We start from the raw sequence: 22,354 nt of genomic DNA on the forward strand, positions 1-22,354 counted from the left end.
TAATTTTTAGAGAACAAAATAAAAATAGTACATATTAACTTTTATTTATTTATTTATGAAAATTTATATGGCTGCCCAATTCATTCTCAGTGACTCTGAGTGGTTTACAAGGATAAAGTCCCAATACAAAAACAATCTAAAAAACAATAACCCTTCCCCTTGGCAACAACGATCAAATGAGCCACTTAATGCGCTCCGTATCATTCTGGAGTCCCCAGGCCCATTGGCAGAACCATGTCGTCAGAGTCTTGTGAAAGAGTGTCAAAATTGAGCCCAATCTTTATCTTAGCAGCAGTGGTGGAATTCAAATTTTTTTTACTACCAATTCTGTGGGCGTGGCTTGGTGGGCGTGGTGTGGCTTGGTGGATGTGGCAGGGGAAGGATGCTGCAAAATTTCCATTCCCACCCCACTCCAGGGGAAGGATAATGCAAAATCCCCATTCCCTCCCCACTCCTGGGGGAAGGATATTGCAAAATCTCCATTCCAACTCCACACTGGGGCCAGCCAGAGGTGGTATTTGTCGGTTCTCCGAACTACTCAAAATTTCTGCTACCGGTTCTCCAGAACCTGTCAGAACCTGCTGCATTTCACCCCTGCTTAGCAGGTATATTAATATACTGACGTCTTTTTTGCAACTGTCTTTAGTTTTGATGTTGAAATGCAAATTTAGTATTAAAATGTCTTTGGAATTGTAAAATGCCCCCTTTGAATTCCTCAAAGCAACCTTTTAACATTTTCACTCTTCTTAGTCACTATATTCCTCCTTTGCTATTCCTTTTATTTTTTATTTTTATTTTTATTTAATTTGTATACCGCCCTTCTCCCAAAAGGGACTCAGGGTGGTGAACAGCCAAAATTAAAATACATACAATACAAAAGTTAAGATAATTAAAAGAGATTAAATCAATCGGCCTCCCAATTTAAAACCCCAAGTCTATAAAATTTAAAAATCCCATTAAAAAACCATTTAGGCTAGGCCGGCTTGCTGGAATAAATAAGTCTTCAGGGCCTTACGGAAGGTCCGGAGGTCCGAGATCAGTCGTATTCCAGGAGGTGGCTCATTCCACAGGGCGGGTGCCCCCACAGAGAAGGCTCTCCCCTTGGGGGCCGCCAGCCGACATTGCTTGACCGACGGCACCCTGAGGAGGCCCTCTCTGTGAAAACATATTGGCCGGTGGGAGATTATCGGTAGCAGCAGCCGGTCTCGTAAGTACCCTGGCCCTAAGCCATGGAGCGCTTTAAAGATGAGAACCAACACCTTAAAGCGCACCCGGAAGACCATCGGGAGCCAGTGCAGCTCGCGCAGGAGAGGTGTTACATGGGAGCGCCACATCGCTCCCATAATCACCCGCGTGGCCGCATTCTGGACCAGTTGGAGCCTCCGGATGCTCCTCAAGGGGAGCCCCATGTAGAGAGCGTTGCAGTAGTCCAGGCGAGACATGATGAGGGCATGGGTGACTGTGCATAAGGAGTCCCGATCCAGAAAGGGGCACAACTGGCGTATCAGGCGAACCTGATAAAAAGCCCCCCTGGCCACGACCGTCATATGCTCTTCTAAAGACAGTCGTGTGTCCAGGAGGACACCCAAATTGCAACACAAGCTTTTTTCCTTTTTAATTATTGTTGTTGTTCTTGTGCCATATCCATCATTGGATGCTGGCAATCATGTTGGTGGTCCTATTTTTATCAACAGCCACATGAAAAAATGCTGTTGAGTTTTGTCCAAACCAGTCCCTTAGATTTTGAAGCCATGATGTTGAAGCCAAGGTTAATTATTGTTAGGGGATCCCAAATAATCAGGTATCAAGGTATAAGCATGAGGATCACAAACCAATTAAAATTGGTTTTGTATAAGTATGATTGAGAGCAAGTCAACAGTTTTACTTGTCCTACATGGGAGAGGGATGGGTTATTACTAAGACAGTCAAACTGACACTATTTTTGTTGTATTATTAGTTCTATTTCTCAGCAGCACAACATTGCAAAATAGATTGGACTGCATTGGAGATTGTTACCATTATTCATCTGATACTTAACACTTTTTGCAGCTTTCTGAGCATCTTTATCAAAGAGATAAATGTTGTGACTTTAGATATAGACTCAGATATAATTGTGCAATACCTGTAGAGTACTGTGACAAAAAAAATAACCACATAATATTTTGAAATCTGTACTGGTATGTGTTTTTCAGTCTCAATTTTTTCTTTTTATAATTTCCTGTTTGGGTTTTAAACTATTGACGATAATCCAACTATATGAAGATGTTGTCTTATGAAATGGACTATTGATTACATTAATCATGGAATGCAGTAACAAATGATGATTTTTTCTCTTTTTTTAGCCTGAAGTCTTTTCTAGCAGTTCTTCCTCTATTAAAGAGCCCCCACTTCTTTCAAATCATTCTTCTTTGCCCCAGCGTAGTAATGTTGCTCCTTTTTCATTGGAGGTAGAGAATTTCCTCAAACAGTTCAACAAAAGTGCAGTTGCAGAGTCTACCAGTAAGGAAACTCAAGGCAGTGAGCCTGACTGGAGACCATTTTCTGGTCCACATAAAAATACACTTCCTGCTGAACAAAACTCTGAAAATTTTTTAAAACAAAAAGAGCCTCATGAGTCAACATCAGAGTCTGTTGACCACCCTGGTGATTTCCTGCTTCCTCATGAAAGAGCCAGCCAGGATGGAAGTGGCTTTTCACGGATTCTGGGCATTTTGGAGGCCATGGCAGACTCTAATAATACGGAAGAAAAAAAAAAGAACAGTTTTCCTGATGACCTTGAGGATGAAGAGAAATTTCTTTATGGTGATGATGATGATGATTGTAATACCAGCTCTCCATCTACTCAAAAACTAACATTGAGTGATGGGAAGGAATCTGTAAGCCCAAAAATAGATTCTCCACCTCCTTCATCTGTAAAACCAGAATCATTAGATGAATCCAGACCAGAATATGAGAAGATTCATAATTTGCTTAAAACTATTGGTCTTGACATTGGGGTGGCTGAAATAGGTAAACTTGCTGCCCGTACTCAAGAACGTCTTCACGGGAAAAAGTCATCTCATTCACCTGATCGTTATTCAGGAGCTTCTTCCAAACCAGAAATGTGGGAGAGGCGTCGCAATCGCAGTGAAACTTATTCTCCAGAATCAAACCAGAAGCACACTCTCTCACCTACTGCTTCTTATCCATTATCTAAAGTTATATCCTCTGTTACAAAATCGGACCACAATACAAGCAAAATGTTAGGAAGAGATAATCCTGTTAACACAGTTGAGCAATCTGTTCCTCCACTATCTCTAATTCCATCAGCTCCACCATCTCTTCCTAATTTGACACCTACACCCCCCTCTGTTTCCCAATACAGACTTTCACCCTTTTCACCTTTTCCTACACCACAATTACCGCAAAACTACCCTCCTCCCACAATGGCCCCTCCTGGCTATGATGCGTATGGACACTACATGGCTTATGCAGCTTCAGGCTGGCCCATGTATGCTCAGCAGACTGACCCTGGGCTTACAGATATGCATGGGCTTGTCACACTAACGGTGCCACCAAATCCAACACGGCCCAATCTTAGAGTTATTGAGACAGTTTCCACAGCCAAAGGGACTCCTGATATCAAAAGAGATGACTCTGTGCTTGTGCAAATTCCCACAGTAGCTCCTTATTCAAAATTACATTCTCCTTTTTCTCAATCTTCACTAAGAGGTTCCAAGGAAAGACTATCTGATGAAAAAAATCGAGCTTCTAGGAAACAAAAGGTGGGTACTTTTTAATATATATATATATAATTTCAATATATATAATTTAAAGGCCTAAAATGATGAACATCTGTGTATATTTTTCAATTTCATTAAATGTTCTTTTTGAATTTTGCTTACCTTATGGCTACTTGAAGACCATTTGAAAACCTAAGTTGCTCCTGAACACAGTAGCAGGCATATTGGATGGTTAGTCATGATACTGTCATATTTCATCTCTGCTGTGAGAACTGCACTGGCTATCAGTAGGCTTCTGAATAGAAAGTTGGTCTCTTCCAATACGGACCTATATTGCTTAGTGCCTTGCTATCTTAGGGAAATTAACAAATAAAAGCAGAGAGACTACGAGAGCGAGGGCGGTTCTCCCGGCGCGCCAGTTAACCGGCTCCACGCTCGCGGCAAATGACAGTTGAGAAGAAATCCAGACTTCTCTCAAAGCGCTGAATGATTATTTAAGTTAAAGCTGGCGGCAGGCGCTCCAGCCGGAAAAACGCCTGACCGCTATTAGCGCTTATAATTAAGTGAGATCGCAGCTCTCTGTCAATAGCTGAAAATTTAAAACTTTCCAATTATTTGCCTAATATAACACAATGAAGTCTAGAGAATGAAGCACTCCAGTCTGGTCACCTTTGACTGAGTGAAAAGACTGGACATGCGCAGTTAAAGTGGGTGGGACCAAGCTGTGGAGGAGATTTTGAATGGCACCCAGTCGGTTTAATGAAAGTGAAAGAAGTCCCAATGAGTGGAGTGTCGGAGCATCGAGGAGGAAAATGCCTTTCCTCAATAGTTCTATCTGTCCTACACAAACATCTAGGAAGGCCTGCTAAGGATTTCCAGCTACCAGGAGGTATGGTGGAAAGGGGTGCAACAATGGGAATTCTCTGCAAAAGTCCCACTTATTTGGAATATCTTAGCTCATGAGATGCTCCCAGCCTCCTAGTGTTCTGGAAGCAAGTAAATTTTTGACTCTTTCAGAAAATAACTAGCAGTGCCAAACTCAATAAAATGTAGGTGCTTATGCTGGAATTTAAATTAAATTGATTACATTGCATTTAATATTTTAATTATATTGTAATTCATATGTAAGCTCTGTAAACTTGGTTTGGTAAACAAACCTCATAAATGTGTTTCTAGTAGGAATATCCATAACATAAGAAACAAATACTATTTTGAACCTGGAGCAAAGTAGTGTCACTTGAAATGTTCTATTGGAATGGTCAGGTTGCTTGTTTTTTCTGAGAAAATAAAGCTCAACATGTTTTAAGTGTTTATTCCAACCTTATAAAATATGTTCTGTTTTGAGCTTGAAATACTCAAGATGTTTTTGCATTTTTTTTCTTTTATTGTAGAGACAAAACAGAATATTTTGCTGTGGTGTCAAAGGAGTTCATTTTATTTCAACCTTGAAATATTTTGAGCTAAAAATGTTTTAGACCCTGATTTCAAGGGATAATTAGTTTTTTAGAATGAAACAGACTAGATCAGAGGTCCCCAATCCCCGGGCTGTGGCTCACTACCGGGCCGTGGCCTATTCAGAGCCAGGCCTGCATACACAGGTGTGCATAGCTCAACTTGTGCAACTCGACCAGCCCACCACTCGTGTGGCCCAATTCCCTTCCCCCGACAGCTAGACCACCAAACTGCAAAGGTTGGGGACCACTGGACTAGATCATAATCTTGGAAATATGCCAATTTATTTATTAAATGTATACACTTCCCATCTTGTTATCAAATGATTCTGGGCAGCTTATTAAATGATGAAAATAACAATATAAGACATTAAACATTAAAATGATAAATATTAACATTAAAATTAACAAATATTAGCTAAGGAAGAAACCAAATGTGGAGATGGGTTTTAAGTGAATTAAATTCATGATGAAAAATTATTCTGTATTGTAATTTCCTTATATTGTTGCTTGCTTTTCATTCAATAATGAAGTAAACCATTTAAAACTTGTAAAATTATGAATGCTTAACTCAAACATAATACAGCGGGTTATTTAATACATATTTAAAAATATGTAAAATATTTGTACTGTGTTGGAATTGATTGATTCCAAACATGATTGCAGATATGCAGTCCATTAATTTCAATAGGTTTAAATATACTTTATCCTGCATGGCTTGTGACTTACTTAAAATTTACTTATAGGCCATAGTGCTTCCCAGCAGAAGATAGTTAATGCTAAAGAACTTTGATGTGATTCTTCACTGAAAAATAAACACAGATGCAACATATAACAAGAGATGCTATTGCTGATAAAAGCTAAATTTGCACAATTATTCAAATGATTACTCAAAAGTGATTATTGAAATCACTTGAATTCAAGATGCAATGTACATTACCACACTGATTTTTGCAATGTTGCATGACCTTTTGCTAAGGAAGATGGTGGTTTATGCGGTTTTTTTCCTTCAACACTTTTTAGGTAGTAGAGGAAATTGAGAAGTTGAAAGCTGAACAAGAAGCACGGCAAAAAAAACTACATTATCTCAGAGCTGAATTAAACAGACTTTCGAAACAGCAAGGTATTGTTTCTTCTCATGACCCATTTTTCCTGGGATGTTTTTAAATAGAGTTTGATATTATATAGTCAGATAGATTAAATGGGTTATGTTTGCTTCTTTTCTATTATATGCATCCCAGAATTTATTATATATAGGCAACATTAGCTTGTTTTACACTCAGTGGTGCACCCCTTGTGACATTTGGGTGAGCCATGATATTTAATAACGTTAATGATTACATTAACAACGATTACATTGCATTTGTGAACATAATTTTCTTGCCTTTTGTATTCAACCACTTTGTTTGGTTCAGGGGAATTGCTGAGGAAGAAACGGAGGGAGAAGGATGGACATAAAGACCCTTTGCTAATAGAAGTCAACCGGCTGCAAGACAACATTGCAAAGGAAATAGCTCAGCTGAAGATGAATGCTGATGCTGCAGAGAAGAAACAATCTGAACTTGACAAGGTAGCCCAGATTCTGGGGATTAATATTTTTGAGAAATCCCGGAAACTATCTTCAGAAAGTAAAGACTCTTCAGAAAATGCAAGGATTCAGGAGAAAACTTCTGATCTAATCAAGGTAAATTCTAGGTACTGATGCTAACTTATTTCAGCCTGTATGAAAGGAAGAACATTTTTTGCCATCTATATTTAAGTGTGTGTGTGAGAGAGAGAAAGAGAGAGACAGAGCACGTGTGTGTGCATACACACTGCCTTTGAGTCTGTGTTGACTACCTGGACAATTCCCTGCAGATTTATTTTTAACATTGCAGAAATGGTTTTGCCATTGCCTCTTTCCTAGACCTGAGAAAGAGGGATTGGTCCAACTAATATAATAGACAGTTTCTGTACAAGACTTGAAATATAATCCAGAATTCTAAATACAAATGGAGGTGGGGAGTGTTACACATCTATCATTCTATCTATTTTGAGTATTGTGCACAGTACAACATAGAATCTTTCAACTATTCCTGATTTGGTTAGAATTACTCATATTACATTCCTACGCATACATTGCATGCAAACCCTCCTCCAACGTATGCCTTGTGGCATATACATTTAATTCATTGATTGCTTATATACTAGCCATTTAGACAACGTACCTGCATCTCATTGGAAGTTCTTGTTGATTGAACATCATCTGAATCAGTAATTCCAGCTCACTGAAACAATGAAATTTTCATTGGCTTGACCAGTATAGATCTATAATGCAGTTGGTCTCTCTGTCTGTCTCTTACACACACAAAGACACAGAGTATGTATAGGGGTGTGTGTGTGTGTTATTTACTAAAATCTGGTTTTAAGGAACTCTTATTGTATACCTTACAGATTTTTTTTTTAAATGTAGGAATCAAAAACTAATAGTGACAGATTCAAGGGAAAGAGTCCTAAGCCTATGGAATCGTCTTCACAGCCATTGCAAGGGACCAGTATTTATGACTACTATGATACAGGGAACCATTGGTGTAAAGATTGCAATACTACCTGTGGAACTATGTTTGATTTCTTCACACATATGCATAATAAGAAACATAGACAGGTATGTGTCCACTTATCAATTTGTAATTATATTTTATATTTGTCAAATATATTTTTAATGGCAAAGAGTCCCATGCCAATTAAATATGCCTTTAAAAGGTTTATTTGCTTGCTTTATTTAGCACGGTCACCAAATTTGTTATATTTACTTAAAATTGACTTGCATAGCAGCCAGTATTGGACTTCATTATTCAGTCTATATTTATCAATACACTATGTCACTAAAGCCTAAATAAACTCTTATGGAAACTGAAGCTTTGTGGCATATGTGAAATCTCTTTATTTTTTGATCGATGCACTTGGGAATGAATTCACTTATGTAGTATATTCTATAGTGTCTCTACCATAAGGAAATTCAGAAAAACTGCCATTTTAGAATAGAATGGAATTCTTTATTGGCCAGGTGTGATTGGACACACATACGGAATTTGTCTCCAGTGCATAAGCTCTCAGTGTACATATAAGCAAAAAGTGATAATCATAATCATAAAATGCAACCATCATAAATCATAGATACAACACTCAGTAACAATCATAGGATACTAAACAATCAACATAAGTCATAATAGGGTACTAAATAAAAATATTCAACAGAAATCATGAGACACAACAACAAAGTTATAGTCATAGGAATTTAAGGAAATAGGTAGGACAGATGAGAGGATAATAAGTAATACCTACTAGGTGGCTTGACATCCTAGGGCATAGACAGTGTTGAGGGAATTAGTTGTTTAGCAGAGTTGTAGCATGGGGGGAAAAACTCTTTGTGTCTGGTTGTTTTGGTGTGCAATGCCCTATGTCAGTGATGGCAAACCTTTTAGACACTGAGTGCCCAAACTGTGCATGCACGCATGCCCAAACGGAAAGGTGCATGTGCGTGCATGGACATGCATGCATGCCCAGCAGAGACTTGAAGATCAGCTGGCCGGCAGGAGGCAAGGCATCCCAACACTGGCAGCGAGGCAAGACATAAGATCTTTTTTTCCCTGTGAGCTTCTGTTTCGTTTTTATTATATTTGTATACCGCCCTTCTCCCGAAGGACTCAGGGCGGTGAACAGCCATGATAAAACAACATAGAAGACAAAATTTAAAAAAACATATTAAAACAATTCAATCTTTGGCCAAAATTAAAACTTCCAATTAAAACCATTTTAAGCCACTTTTAAAACCCAATTTAAAATCATTTATCCCGTCAGACCGGCTTGATGAAATAATAGGGTCTTCAGAGCACGATGGACGGCATGGAGGTCGGGGATCCTTCGTATGTCCGGGGGCAATTCATTCCATAGGGTAGGAGCCCCCACAGAGAAGGCTCTCCCCCTGGGGGTTGTCAGTCGACCTTGTTTGGCCGACGGCACACTGAGGAGGCCCTCTCTGTGGGAGCGTATCGGTCGGTGGGAGGAAAACGGTGGCAGAATGCGGGCCTGTAAGTAACCAGGTCCTAAGCCATGGAGCGCTTTAAAGGTGGTAACCAACACCTTGAAGTGCACCCGGAAGACCACCGGCAGCCAGTGCAGCTCGCGCAAGAGGGGTATTACATGGGAGCGACGAGTCGCCCCCATTATCACTCACACGGCCGCATTCTGGACCAGTTGGAGCCTCCGGGTGCTCCTCAAGAGGAGCCCCATGTAGAGAACATTACAATAGTCCAGATGGGACTAGGTGTCCATTTTAAGTCTTGAGATATTATAGAACCTAGAAACTTGAAGGTCTTATTGTCAAAACTGTATTGTCTAGTATTGCAAGAGGTGGTAGAATAGGAAGGCTTCTCCTAAAATCTATTATGTCTACAGTTTTGCGTGTATTCAGTTTAAGATTGTTCCGACTGCACCATAGGGGAACTTGTTCAACTTTCCATCTGTATGCAGATTCATCGTCATCTTGAATGAGACCAATCACACAGGGCTCCTTTGAAATGCAGTCATTGGTATAGTGAGAAAAGAGTAATGGAGAGAGCACATAGCCCTGGGGGGGCACCTATACTAATTGTGCAGGTATCTGATGTGATTTTGCCTAGCTTCACGTGCTGCTTCTAATCTGTTAGAAACCTTATGATCCACTTACAAATGTGGTCAGGTACAGCTACCTGAGTTAGTTTAGTGAGAAGAATATCTGGATTGATGGTATTGAATGCTGAACTGAAGTCTATATAAAGGACCCTTGCATAGATCCTTGGAGATTCAAGATGTTTGATTTGACTGCAGTCTGTGAGATGATAGAGTACACACATACTGATATGTTTTAACTTTACATACTTCATTTGTAGTAAGTTATAGTGGAGAGAGGGATAACAATTCTTCCACATACTGTATGCTGCTGATATAAATTTCTTTTTGAATAATCTTAACTTTGACCAAAAGCCAAGCCTCTTTTTCATATATCAGTCTATATGTTTTTGTCATTGTGCAAATAGACCTTGGATCCATATAACAGACCCTGGGCAGCAAAGACTCCAAATGAAACAAAGCAGGAAGTCACAAAACGAATTGACAAAATACCTGTTCCAGCCAAAGGTATGCTGTCTGTCTTACCTTTAGTTGCTTAAAGCACACTGTCACAGGCCATTGTAATGTTAAGCAGTTAACAATGTTAAACAACTTTGGTTGTTATCTATCTATCTATCTATCTATCTATCTATCTATCTATCTATCTATCAAACAATCAAACAATCAAACAATCAATCAAACAATCAAACAATCAAACTAACTTAGTTGTTGCCCATCTCATGATTCTGGTGACTCTGTTTAGATTTTTTCTAAATTTTAAGCAATTTTTTTCTTGATTAATGCTTTACTTCAGAAGTAAATAGAAGTGGAAAAGCAATTTATATTTGATCTCTACACTGGGTTGAAATAACTAATAAGGAATGATGGACAAAAGCAGGTTTTTATTTAATGTCAGATCAGATTATTCTAACAGGAATTGTGTTTAGAATCCATAGTATATTTTGCTGATAATATTTTAATTGTTGCTCTGTGCTTGCTAAAATTACATAGTTTCTTAATCAATTTTTGTGACTGAATCTTGCTGGGGGGCATTTTAGGTTCTGAATTTCTTATCCCAGTCACTGGATATTACTGCCAACTCTGCAGTGAATTCTTTGGAGACCAGATATCAGCAGAACAACATGTCAAAAGTCATCTACATAATGAGAAATATAAGGTTAGTGTCCAGAATATTAGTTTTGTATAATTCATCGGTGCATATCATAATTAGTGCCCTGTCTTTTAAAAGCTATTTTGTTCCTCTTGACTTCTGTTAACAGCAAGGCAGGACAAAGCCATCTTTGGTATCAGTAGGTATAGGTGGGGCATGATATTCTCTGATTTTAGGGAGTTATTGCCTGCAAGTGCAAACTCTGCTGAAGATTCAGAAATATGATTTAATATAAAGCAGGTTATAACTTTTGAATGTGATTTTCTTTCACTTTTTTAATATTTATTTTGCTATCTGACACTTTTATCTTTTTCATTTTGTTAGAAATATCATCTCAATAGTCTTAACTTAATAGAAATTCAGAAAGTTTTTAATGCTTGACTTTTGCTACTTAAAAAGTATATGTTCTGTCATCCCCCTCCCGTCTCTTTTCCAGTAAATACAATTAATTCATCAGGTAGTGGAATAAGAAAGAGAATAAATTAAGAATCCAGACTTAATCCAATGGATAATTGATGCATTAAGTAACAGTGCTGAAATGTTTCCTTTCATCCCATAGAAACATGTGGATGAGAATCCTCTCTATGAAGAAAGACGGAATCTGGACCATCAGGCAGGATTGTCTGTGATTCAGGAAACTGAACGCAGGCTGAGACGGAAACTGTGTGAAAAACAAAAAGAGGAAAAAGATGAGAAGACAACAAAAACAGCAAAGAAAGAAGAAACAAAGAATATCAAAGAACTAGGAGATGAAAATAATGAATGTGAAATTAGTAAAAGGAAAGAAATCACTAATGGTGAAAAATGTGGGATTCAACTTAAATTAAAGAAAGATGACAAAGAAATGGAGAAGAAGGAAGAGAGAAAAGAGGAATCTGAAAAGGAGTCAAAACTAACCACTTTTGGAAAATTCAGTTGGAGAAAGAGTGAGAGAGATGAAAAAAATCAGGGGAAAGATACAGCTGTTTTTAAAGAAGAGAGCCCCGAGGAAGGTAAAGAAAGTAAGTCGCAATCTGGAAAGCAAAATTCAAAGCCCATTGCAATTAAGTTATCTGGAAAAACCGTCATTCCACATACAAGCCCCTGGACACCAGTTGTTTCTACTTCATCGCAAACCAAAATCCGCCCCAATTTACCAATCCCAGTGATGGTTCTAAGGAAGACTGCAGTTACAACAGTAAGCAAGCCAGCACCCCTAAATACTTTTTTGTCTATAAAATCTTCTGGTACCACTGCCAAACCTCTGCCGGTTGTTAAAGAGGGAAATCCAGACATTGTTTTGGCACCAGATATTATATCAAAAGCATTTGGGGGAGAAGTAGTAGTTTTAAAGGGATCACAGGAGGATATAAAAGATATAAAGGAAGAAGCAGAGGAAGGCAAGCATGAAAATGAGACAAAGGCCGTGGAACATGCAAATGTAATGAAGGCCCAGGAGCATGCAGAGGTGGTAGCAAAAGCTCAGGCAAAGGCACGGGAGCTTGCAGCAATGGTGAAAGAACAAGATGTCTCGCACATGACAAAAGCAAATGAGCAATCTCTTGAGAGGCCACATAGGCGCCCTCCTCTACTGCCACTGCCTCCAGGGCCACCACTGTCATTATCTGTATCACAGCCACCACCAGTAGTATTTGCCCCTCAACCCCCTCCGCCACCAAAACAGCTGGTTATCCTGGCAGATGATATGGCACCCGGTGTATCTGAGGATGATAAGAACATATTGGAAATGCCCATGTGTCCTCGCCCCTTGCCACCTCCAACTGTTTTTGGGGAGCATGTTAAAAAATTAAAGAAAAATAACTCTTCTCTGGCTGCAGGCAATGCTAAAGATCTATATGACATTTTTTACAACAGTAGTGGAAGGAATCCAGCAGAAAGCAAGCTAGTGAATTCTGCAATTTCAGAAAAAGGAAAATTGAATCCTACTGAGAAGGAGAAAAATACAAGTCTACAGATAAATTCCAAGCCAACTTGTAATCCTTTTTCAGAGGAATCTCTTTGCAGTTCCTCAGCTAGGAACCCAGAAACAGAAGAAGTAAAAGATGAGAAAATGATGACAACCGATGAAATTACTGAAATCAAAACCAGTGCTGAGATAGATCTAGAAAATGTCTCCTTTCCAGATATACAGTCTACATTGTCAGAAGCAGATGATTTAGCAACTAGTACCTCTTATCCATTCCATAATGAGGAAGAAGTGGGAATTCCTGTTCCATCTGAATTTAACAAGAAATCATCTAAACCTGAGAAAAATGAATTAGCTGTGCAGATAGAAAAAATGAGCCCTCTTCCTTTGGATGGCTTTAATGAGCCATCTGCCAGCCTTGAGACAGCAGAACATGACATTTCTAATGATCAGTCCGTCACACAATTCTCAGAAATCTCTAACAATCTACCAGAATCTATCTCTGATTCTGTGCAAATTGATAGTTATTCTAAAGAATTGCCAATTGATCTAAAACTAGACACTAAGGAATGCAATAGTGGGAAAAGTCTTCAGCCTTCAAAGGTCCAGTATTCAGATTCAGAGCTAAATAAAGTTGAATTAGACTCTTTCCTTACAAACAATGAACAAGAGGATTTGAATGGTTCTCAGTTAAAGGATGGTGAGGATTTCAATGTAGTTAACATTCTAGAATCTGAAGAGATTACAAATGAGAACTTTGTTAATGTAACAACAATAATTACCACAGAAGAGAAATATGAGCAAATCAATCCATTCCCATTAAGCTGTGAAACCAAGGAACTCCAAATGGAAAAAACAGAAGTATTGGATAGTATTTCTTCTACAAATGAAATTAAACCTAATTATGTGGAATTCATGTTTATAAAACATGATGCACAAAAATTTTCTGCCTCTGATTTGGAATTAAGTAGCACTGAAGAAAGAAGAACTGTAGAAACAGAAAGTGCTAATTTTTCAATACTTCAGCCAGAAATGAGCCAAGAATCACTAGATCCTCTTCCAACAGAAATCAGTATTGGGCATCTTGGAGAGGTGACCCTTTCCTTCACAGATTTGAATACTGAAGTATTGAATACCTCAACAGCTGATAATTTTGACTTAAACAATACATATCCAGAACTTGGTTTTGAACAGGCTACTACTTTTTCCCTGGATTTAGAAAATAAAGGAGTCTCTCCAAAATCTGATGAAACAAAGGCTATGGACTCTCCCAGACTGAAACCAAATTTGGAATTAGAATCCATTGATTTCACTCTGGGAAATATTACAGTGGAACATGAAGTGGTGGATATTCTGCCAACTGAAATTTTAAATGAGGACAATGCTGACAGTCCAAAGTTAGAAATGGTTGCACCTATTTGTTTAGAGTCCAGCAAAATGAGCGAGTTGGACACTGACCAACCAGTGATTGAATCTGAAATAATTAATTTTGTTGCATTTACCTCTGATGATCAGGAGGAGAAATTTTGCTCGGTGATTTCAGATGCAATTATTCCACATGTGGTGTCTTCTGCATCAAAGGGTGACATGGCAGAAGTAAGCATGCCCCTTGTTCAATTGCAGGATATGTCTTCTGTTTCCATGCCCCAACCCCTATATAGTAGCAAAGGAGACACACCTGATAAGCTGTTGTGGAGCTGTGGTGGGGAAAATGTACAAAACCAAACTGTGACATGCATGGAATCCATCCTTCCAAAACTAAAGGAATCTGGAGAAGTGGGGGGTTCAGGTGACAGTGAATTGTACAATCTCAAGAATCAGATGCAGACATCCATAGATAAACTAACAAAGACAGAGGAAGAAAAGAATGATGATAAATGTGAAGTTAAAAATAAGTTGGCTTCAGAAATAACTGACAAATCTGCAGAGCACCTGGTAAGTACAGACAAAATTGTTCCAAATTTTTAAGCAGCAATTGTTGAAATTTTGTAAATATTATATTTTAGCTTAATAAGTTGAAAATTTATAACTTGCAATAGTCTTGTCAAAAAAAAAATCTAAAATTCTGACTAAAATGTAAACTGTATTGTATATATCTGATTGTGTAAAACATTTCTTTTTCAGTCTTGGACTTCCAGCCATTAAAAATGGATTTCTCATCCGTAGTATGTGTTTCGGCTATGGTTTGGTTTTTTTTTTAATTATTATTTCTGTAAAACTGTGACTACTTTTTACATTTTTCTTTGACTTTTTATGGTTTCTGATTTATACAGCTTTTGTAAATAACATTCCAAGTTGCAACACTGACAAGCGTAAGGACAGGTGTTCAGGACTTGAGAAAAAAAGAAGGCTCTTGCTGAACCATTTAAGCAGAAAGTTTCTTTGAAGCGTTTTGCATGTTTCATTGCACAAAATGTAAAACGCATGAAAAGTGTTCTGCATTTTTCATCATGCAGAAGATTGTTCTGCATTTTTAACTTGTTATTATCTTGTTGAACTACGCCTGTAATCAAGACTGATTCCATATTGTATAAAATCCTGTGTGGATGCCATCTCATTGAGCAAAGGAGAAATATCTATCAACTCACTTTTGGAGAAAGAAAATCTTTGGTAAGGCTGTGGCCCATCAATTGGACTCTGCATATTGAGGTCACTTGCATGATTTAAAAATCACATTTTATTTTACTACATTGTGGTACAGTAACTGTTTGTGTTAAATTGTTTAGCAGCTGCCTAACTCAGAAGAAATGGAAGATCTGAATTTTGCTCTCTGGATTGGATTTCCATCATATAACCAGACATTACATGCCTGAATGAATCCCTGAGCTACAAAAATACTGTTGTGTGAAGGTTTTCAGTTATACAACTTGTCAAGAAACGCAGTGATGTTTGCATGGATTTATCTAAAAGGTTATATCTGTAAATCTAAAATAAACCCATGATGATCTGCGACATGATAAATACTACTTTTGTGTCTTTTTTATGTCTACTTCTATAAGTAGTGTTTGGATTCTGTGGGGTTGAGATAAAGCTGATGAAAATTTTATGTTTTTCATCTTTCAAATTCATCTGATCAGTTTCTTAAGAGAAAACATTGTTTAAATATTGCAAAGAAATATATACTTTCTATTTTAAAATAAAACTTTAAAAGTAAACTTGCTTTGAATTTTAAATATACTGGTTCATTATACAAGTTCAGTGTGGATAGGAGATGTGAAATACCTTGTAAATACAAGAAAAAATACACTTCGGTGGAAATAAAATGGCAATATTAGAAATCATTTTTTGTGAATGTATAATCTCCTAAATTATGAAATGTTACTAAATCTACAGTTCTTTACTAACAACTTTCTTTTTGTCTTGACTCCTGGCACCTACATGGATAAGTCTTTGCAGTTTTCATAGCAACATTTTTGAAAAATGATTTGCCATTGACCTATTCCTAGGGCTAAGAGAGAATGACTGGCCCAAAGTCTCCTAGCTGGCTTTATGCCTAAATCAGTAATAGAATTCATAGTTTCCTAATTTCAAGACCAAGGAAATTTAGATTCCCAGTTAGCAACCTGGGGTGATCAAAATAGCACATGGTAATGATAGAAATTATCAGATGTAGGATAGCATAAAGTCAGAAATATAGCTAAGGTGTAATTGTCTGTTTGCATCAAGGTAACTAGAATTACATGGCCAGCTCTATTGGTTTAATTGTATAGTTGTTGAACATGTCTGTATAAAATGTATTCATGTAATAAAATTTATATATCCTGCTCAATCCAGCAAGATTCAAAATAACTTACAAATTATAATAACGTAGCAATAATGATAGCAAAACAAAACTACAACTTCATGAGATGCTGTGGCTTGCACCCCACATACTAGGTCAACTTGTTAAGCATGCAATGCCAGTAATTAAAGGGATGTAAAACTGTTCATCTTTCACTGTTTTGTTGCATGCTGCTGATGTTTTAAGGCAGGGGTGTCAAACTCGCGGCATCATATTGTCATGTATCGTGACTTTTTCTCCTTAGCTAAACTGGGGGTGGGCATGGCCAGCACGTGATACATCCAGGCCACAAGTTTGACACCCCTGGTTTAATGGGTTGAGAAGCAAGTTTGGTATACAATGTTATTCTAATAAAATTAATTATTACATTCCCTAGCATTGTACCACCAAGGTACTAAATATATAATCTTTCTTCTCCCCTCAGTAACTTTTTGTAACTTTTACAATAAGGCTCTGAAGCATATTAGATTAAGAGATGGCAACTGGCCCAAGGCTAGGCACTGAACTTCATAGGGTCTCCTCAGTCTCAGTTCAGGACTATATTCATTACACAACACCGGATCTCATAATTTCTCTTATTCCAGATCAGATTATTTTAGCAATCTCTCAATATACAACAGACCCCACTCATTAACCTTTTAAAAAGTCATTAAGATTTTACTGTCTCCCCATGCGTTCAAGGTCAGTTGAGTGGGAGTCCCTGTTTTGTTGTGTGTTTGGTAGCCATTTTATAGTTTGTATTTAATATATAGTCTAGTTTTTGTTTTATGGTTGTTTTTTATTTATTGTATGCTTTTATTATTTATGAGTTGGGAGGCCTTATATATCTTAAAAATAAATAATCCTAACTAAGATCTCTCAAGATTCTGAGTAGAATTACTACGCATTCTGTTATATATTATAAGCAAGCAAGTTTCAAGAGGAAAATCATCATCCTTTAGTCCATAAGCCTGGGATGAGTATATTACAAAGAAGTATGGAAAATAAGCAGTAACTGCAGATAGAAGGGTCAATGAGAAAAAACTAGAAAAATTTGTAAATATGAAATACCTTCTAATGGACAAGCAAATGTGGAAAAAAATAGTATTGGCGTCACTTGGTGCTATATCAAAAGACTTGAGAAAGTGATTGGATACAATGTGAAAGGACAGAATCTCAACTCATCAATTACAAAAAAGTAGCATTACTTGGAAAAGTACATATATTGAACAACATCCTAGATCCTTGGGAAGTATTCAATAGTCAAAAGTATCAAGTATAATCAGATTCATCGACTTAGGTTACTTGTAAACATTTAAATTACAATTCTGTTGACATCACAATCAACGTTATTTACACAACGTTGTTGATTATGATGTCAACAGAATTGTAGTTTAAACATTTACAAGTAGCCTAAGTCAATATTGAAAACATGACAGATTTGATTCTGCATTTAATCAATAAGATTATATTTAATAATTGGAAGAGATTACCTTTGTATGCAAATGAAGAATGTGTATGAGATTGTATAACCGAGGACTATCTTTAAAGTGTTCTGAACTATATATACATTATTTTAGAAACTTCAAGAACAATGCAAAAGAGAAATTATTGCTGTCTATTTGGGTAAGAACTGTGATTATACAGTTAATTTCTTGCACTTAATGTTTCTTTTGAATGTTGAAAATTTGCAGGGAAGGACTTTTGCTTCAAATATCTTAATAGAAATGAATGTAATTGCTTAAAACTCTTTAACCCCCTCACCTTTTTTTCCAAAATAGTTCTGCTAGTGGTTGACTTGAAACGTGTGTTTCAAGATCACATTTTCTCACATGGAATCTGGATTATACTTTTGTGTAGGTTCAGCCTTATATGACCTTAACTTTCAAAGTAACTAAACATGAAATGGAGAAATCTTTTCCTCTTTCATTCATCTTGCACACATCCAACTTGAGCAGCTGAAAGCAAAATGTTGCTCCTCCGACAGCCAGCTTCAGCTGCTTATATCTTTCTCCTTTATTGAAGTGGTTGCAGGTGCTAATTCCCCAAGGCCTGCCTTAAAGCACTGTTCATATTTTCCAAAGTGAAAAACCGCAGGAAGGCTCAACTTCCAGAAAGTGAAGGGGGAAGGGCTCATCATTCACATTCTGGAGGGATTAACGTGACAAAATGATTTCCCTTGTTATTTTAAGTGTTAGGCCAGGTTGCAAATACATTTAGAATGTGTAAACATGATCACGGAGATCTGCCGCAAATGAGAAGATACAGGCAGTGTTGCTAATGCCACACAGTTTCAAGCAACAGGTATTTATACTTCTAACTTCTTTGGAACTTTGCACAAGATCAGGCTTTACTTGAGGCATGTCACTGAACTCTTATTCTTACTTATTCTTTCTGGACCATATTGTTTTCTTGCATTGAGCCTACTGCATGAGAGTGTTATGGAAAATCCTGTTATGGAAAATAAGTTCTGTACAGTGGTATCACTCATCCTGTATAGTGTTTTGAGAGAGGGAGAACTTTACAAAATAATGGTAGCTGGTACTAAATCTCTACATGCTGTGTTACATACTGGAAAAAAATATCAAGCTATATGCATATCACTCTCCATGTTAACAGTGTTATTACTATTCAACAGGGTAAACACCTATGCTTGAGCAACTTAGAAGTGCATAACAATCAACTGTTTGAAAATCACTAAATTGAAAAAAAAAATAGCTGAAGAAATGCACATCAGAAGTCCTATACTATCCACTGAAGTAATGAACATCTAAAAATATTTCCCCCCAAATATTAATTTTTACGTTTTCACAGTAATAATTCAAAATATAAGAAGCTCAGGTTTCCAAGACAATTTGACAGAAATCTGGATTCTGATGAATAAATCTGAGCATAAATACATAATTTTTCTGTACTGAAACTATATTGGGAACTTGTTTTCTTCATTAATTTGTATTTATATTTCTCTACATTTTGTAGAAAATTAGATATTGAAAGGATTGTAGAAGTAAGAAAAATCTTTGATTGAAGCAATTATGGAATGTCATGCTCAGATTCGTTTTTATTATAGTCTGTGCATTTAAATGCATTTACACTTCCATCAATCTCAGTAATTGAAATTCTTTTTTTTTTTAATTCAGAGAACGAGATTGATTACAAAATCATCCTTTTTGGTTAGTAGCAATAATGTTTCACAATTAATATAAGGTAATTTTTGTTCTGGTTGAAATTTTCCTCAGTCTCAGACATAAATATAGCAGCTTTAATATTAATTTTTTATTATTATTTAAACTTTTATTCTGCCCATCTCACTAAGATAATAATATAGTAATAGAACTGTGTACATGTATGTAAAAATGTTTTAGAAAGTCATTGCAATAAAACACCTTGATCTTGCTAATTCTGTGGAATTTAGCAGTAACTCATGGAACTGAAAATACTTAACTATCAGATTCATAATCTTAAAATAATTCTGTGTGGATCAGCTAATTCAGATCTGAACCTTCAGACAAGATCATTTGTAGGGATAGATGATGGGACTTCAGTCTTAATTGAAGGTAAGTTCAATTAAGCTCAATTTGAATAAATACTTCAGATAATAGTATCTGCTTTTCTTTTAATCTTACTGTTGATCTGTGAGGTTATATTCAGTAAAATTCTGCTTCTAGTTAAGACAGCTGTGGTGAAAGCAACACATTAGTTTTTCAAGAACTTTTATAGGACTAATGAACTGAAAGAATTGTAGGACCATGTGGAACTTTTACCTTGCCTGGCACTGACTGACAGACTAGACAGACACACACACACACACAAAAAAAGAAAAAGATGGATGATCAGTCTCTGTGTGTGTTTGTGTGTATATATAAAAAGTTCAGGACCCATTCTAGGCCCCTCTTGCTGGCCACCATGACATATACAATGATACAACAAAATAATTTGTACTATTCAGTTAATATTTGCTCAACGTAACATCTCAATTTGTTTTTAAAAATCTTACTGCTAAATATTAGTAGCTTCAAATATTTCTAGAAAATACAGAAAAGATCTTGAAAAATAATGCAAAAGTGTGCAACTCAATTTATATAATATTCAAGATATACTTAATTCCTCATTTTTATTTTTTACTGAGGCAGTTCTTAATTTTCTATGATTACTTGAATTGGTGGATTTTAATGGTATTAAGGTTTTGCTTTTATAACTTGATTTGATGCAGACATTTCCCCCCTGATATCACTTGTATGGGAGAAAACATGGAGCAAAGTATTTTATATGAGCTGTACATTAAGATAAATAGATGTAGATATTGAAGAAAATGTTTTATTGCCTGTTGCTAGAATCTTCAATATGATTATAGAAATATGTTTATTGCTATGTCTTTAAGTTCATTAAAATTATTATAAAATTACTCAGGTACCTGGCTGTTCTGTCAACTGTTCTTTTTATGATTGTCAGTAATTCTTTGATAATTCAATAATTCAAGATATCATTTATAAAATATGTATGCTTCCCAACTCTGTAGCAATGAAATTTATATGGAGAGTGGAAGGTGGCTAATAAGACAATTACCTAAGTAATATTTTATGTATTGGAAACACAAAATACTTTCTCATTTGTCTGTGAAAAACGTAGAGGAAATAGATCTTGAAATTTATTTCCCTCAGTTTCCGTCTTCATACATAAAGATTCATAAGATAACCCAGCAGAAATAATGGATCGGAGTCATTCTGTGTCCTGAGGTAGAGTTATGCCTGAGATGAAAAATGTTAACTGATTTGGAGCCCTGTTCAGGTTGCACATCAATTAGGTTGCTTGCATAGATGTGCCTACAATTGCTTTGGGTGGTACGGGTAGTGGGCGATTGAAAGCACTGTAGGTATTTCTGTGACGGATACCAGCTTCCCTCTTATGTATCCATGTAGCACTTCAGCTATATTTATAAAGACTCAAACTTTTCAGTCAAGAAAAGCAAAGCCTGAAAAAATCTGTACCTTGTGTAAAGCCTTGGAAGCAGTGCAAGTTTTTTTTAGGATAGAGCTTTCTCTTTGGATTTAGTTTAAAATTAGAAGTTTGTTAGATTTATATGGCTACCACTCTCAATGACTATGCGGCTTACAAACAATTAAAAAAAGAATAAAAATCAGTAACTCCTCAACCTCCTTGGCAACAACATAAAATCAAATGAACCACTTATTTATGGATTTATAAAATTTATTTGCCACCCATATCATATCCAATGACTGGGCGGATGGGATCCATTCACTTAATGGGCTCCATCCCATACTGGGTTCCCCAGGCCTGTTGACGGAACCAGTTCTTCAGGGCCTTGTGAAAGAGTGTCCAAGTGGGGGCCAGTCTAAACTCTTGAGGATGATGTTCCAAAGGGAGGAACAGGAACAGGGCCCTTCTGGGTCCCATCAGATTTACCTTCTTAGGTGATGACCCACAACATTCCTTGCTTCCCCACTCTAAATATCAGGAATGGCACAGACAGACCTTGAGGTTTGGTCCAACATTCAGGAACTATGGCAGGTGAAGGCAGTGAAATGCAGACTGGGTGTCACACCTGCTCCAGATGGTATACCAGATCTTCTACAATTGCAATAACTTTGCTCTGATCCGAGTTGCCAAGCAAAGATGCACTTGGTTACTTACACACACACCTAGTAAACTTGACTATGCTTTTTAACAAAATGTGTCCTTATTCTCAATTCATGT

General features: G+C 36.9%; 1 protein-coding gene across 1 annotated transcript in view; it reads left to right on the forward strand.

Annotated features, from left to right (window-relative positions):
• Window positions 1-15,699, forward strand: part of LOC139308715 (zinc finger protein 318-like) — a 31,048-nt gene extending 15,349 nt beyond the window's left edge. The window contains exons 4-10 of the mRNA XM_070932498.1: window positions 2,343-3,764; window positions 6,197-6,296; window positions 6,589-6,857; window positions 7,626-7,817; window positions 10,231-10,330; window positions 10,861-10,979; window positions 11,533-15,699. Coding sequence (XP_070788599.1) covers window positions 2,343-3,764; window positions 6,197-6,296; window positions 6,589-6,857; window positions 7,626-7,817; window positions 10,231-10,330; window positions 10,861-10,979; window positions 11,533-14,847 — 5,517 coding nt within the window. The 3' untranslated portion in view covers window positions 14,848-15,699. The remainder of the gene's footprint in view (window positions 1-2,342; window positions 3,765-6,196; window positions 6,297-6,588; window positions 6,858-7,625; window positions 7,818-10,230; window positions 10,331-10,860; window positions 10,980-11,532) is intronic.
• Window positions 15,700-22,354: the final 6,655 nt, after the last annotated feature.

Source organism: Pituophis catenifer, unplaced genomic scaffold, assembly GCF_029215685.1.
Source record: "Pituophis catenifer annectens isolate HBS135680 unplaced genomic scaffold, rPitCat1.0.hap2 SCAF_1, whole genome shotgun sequence".
NCBI lineage: Eukaryota > Metazoa > Chordata > Lepidosauria > Squamata > Colubridae > Pituophis > Pituophis catenifer.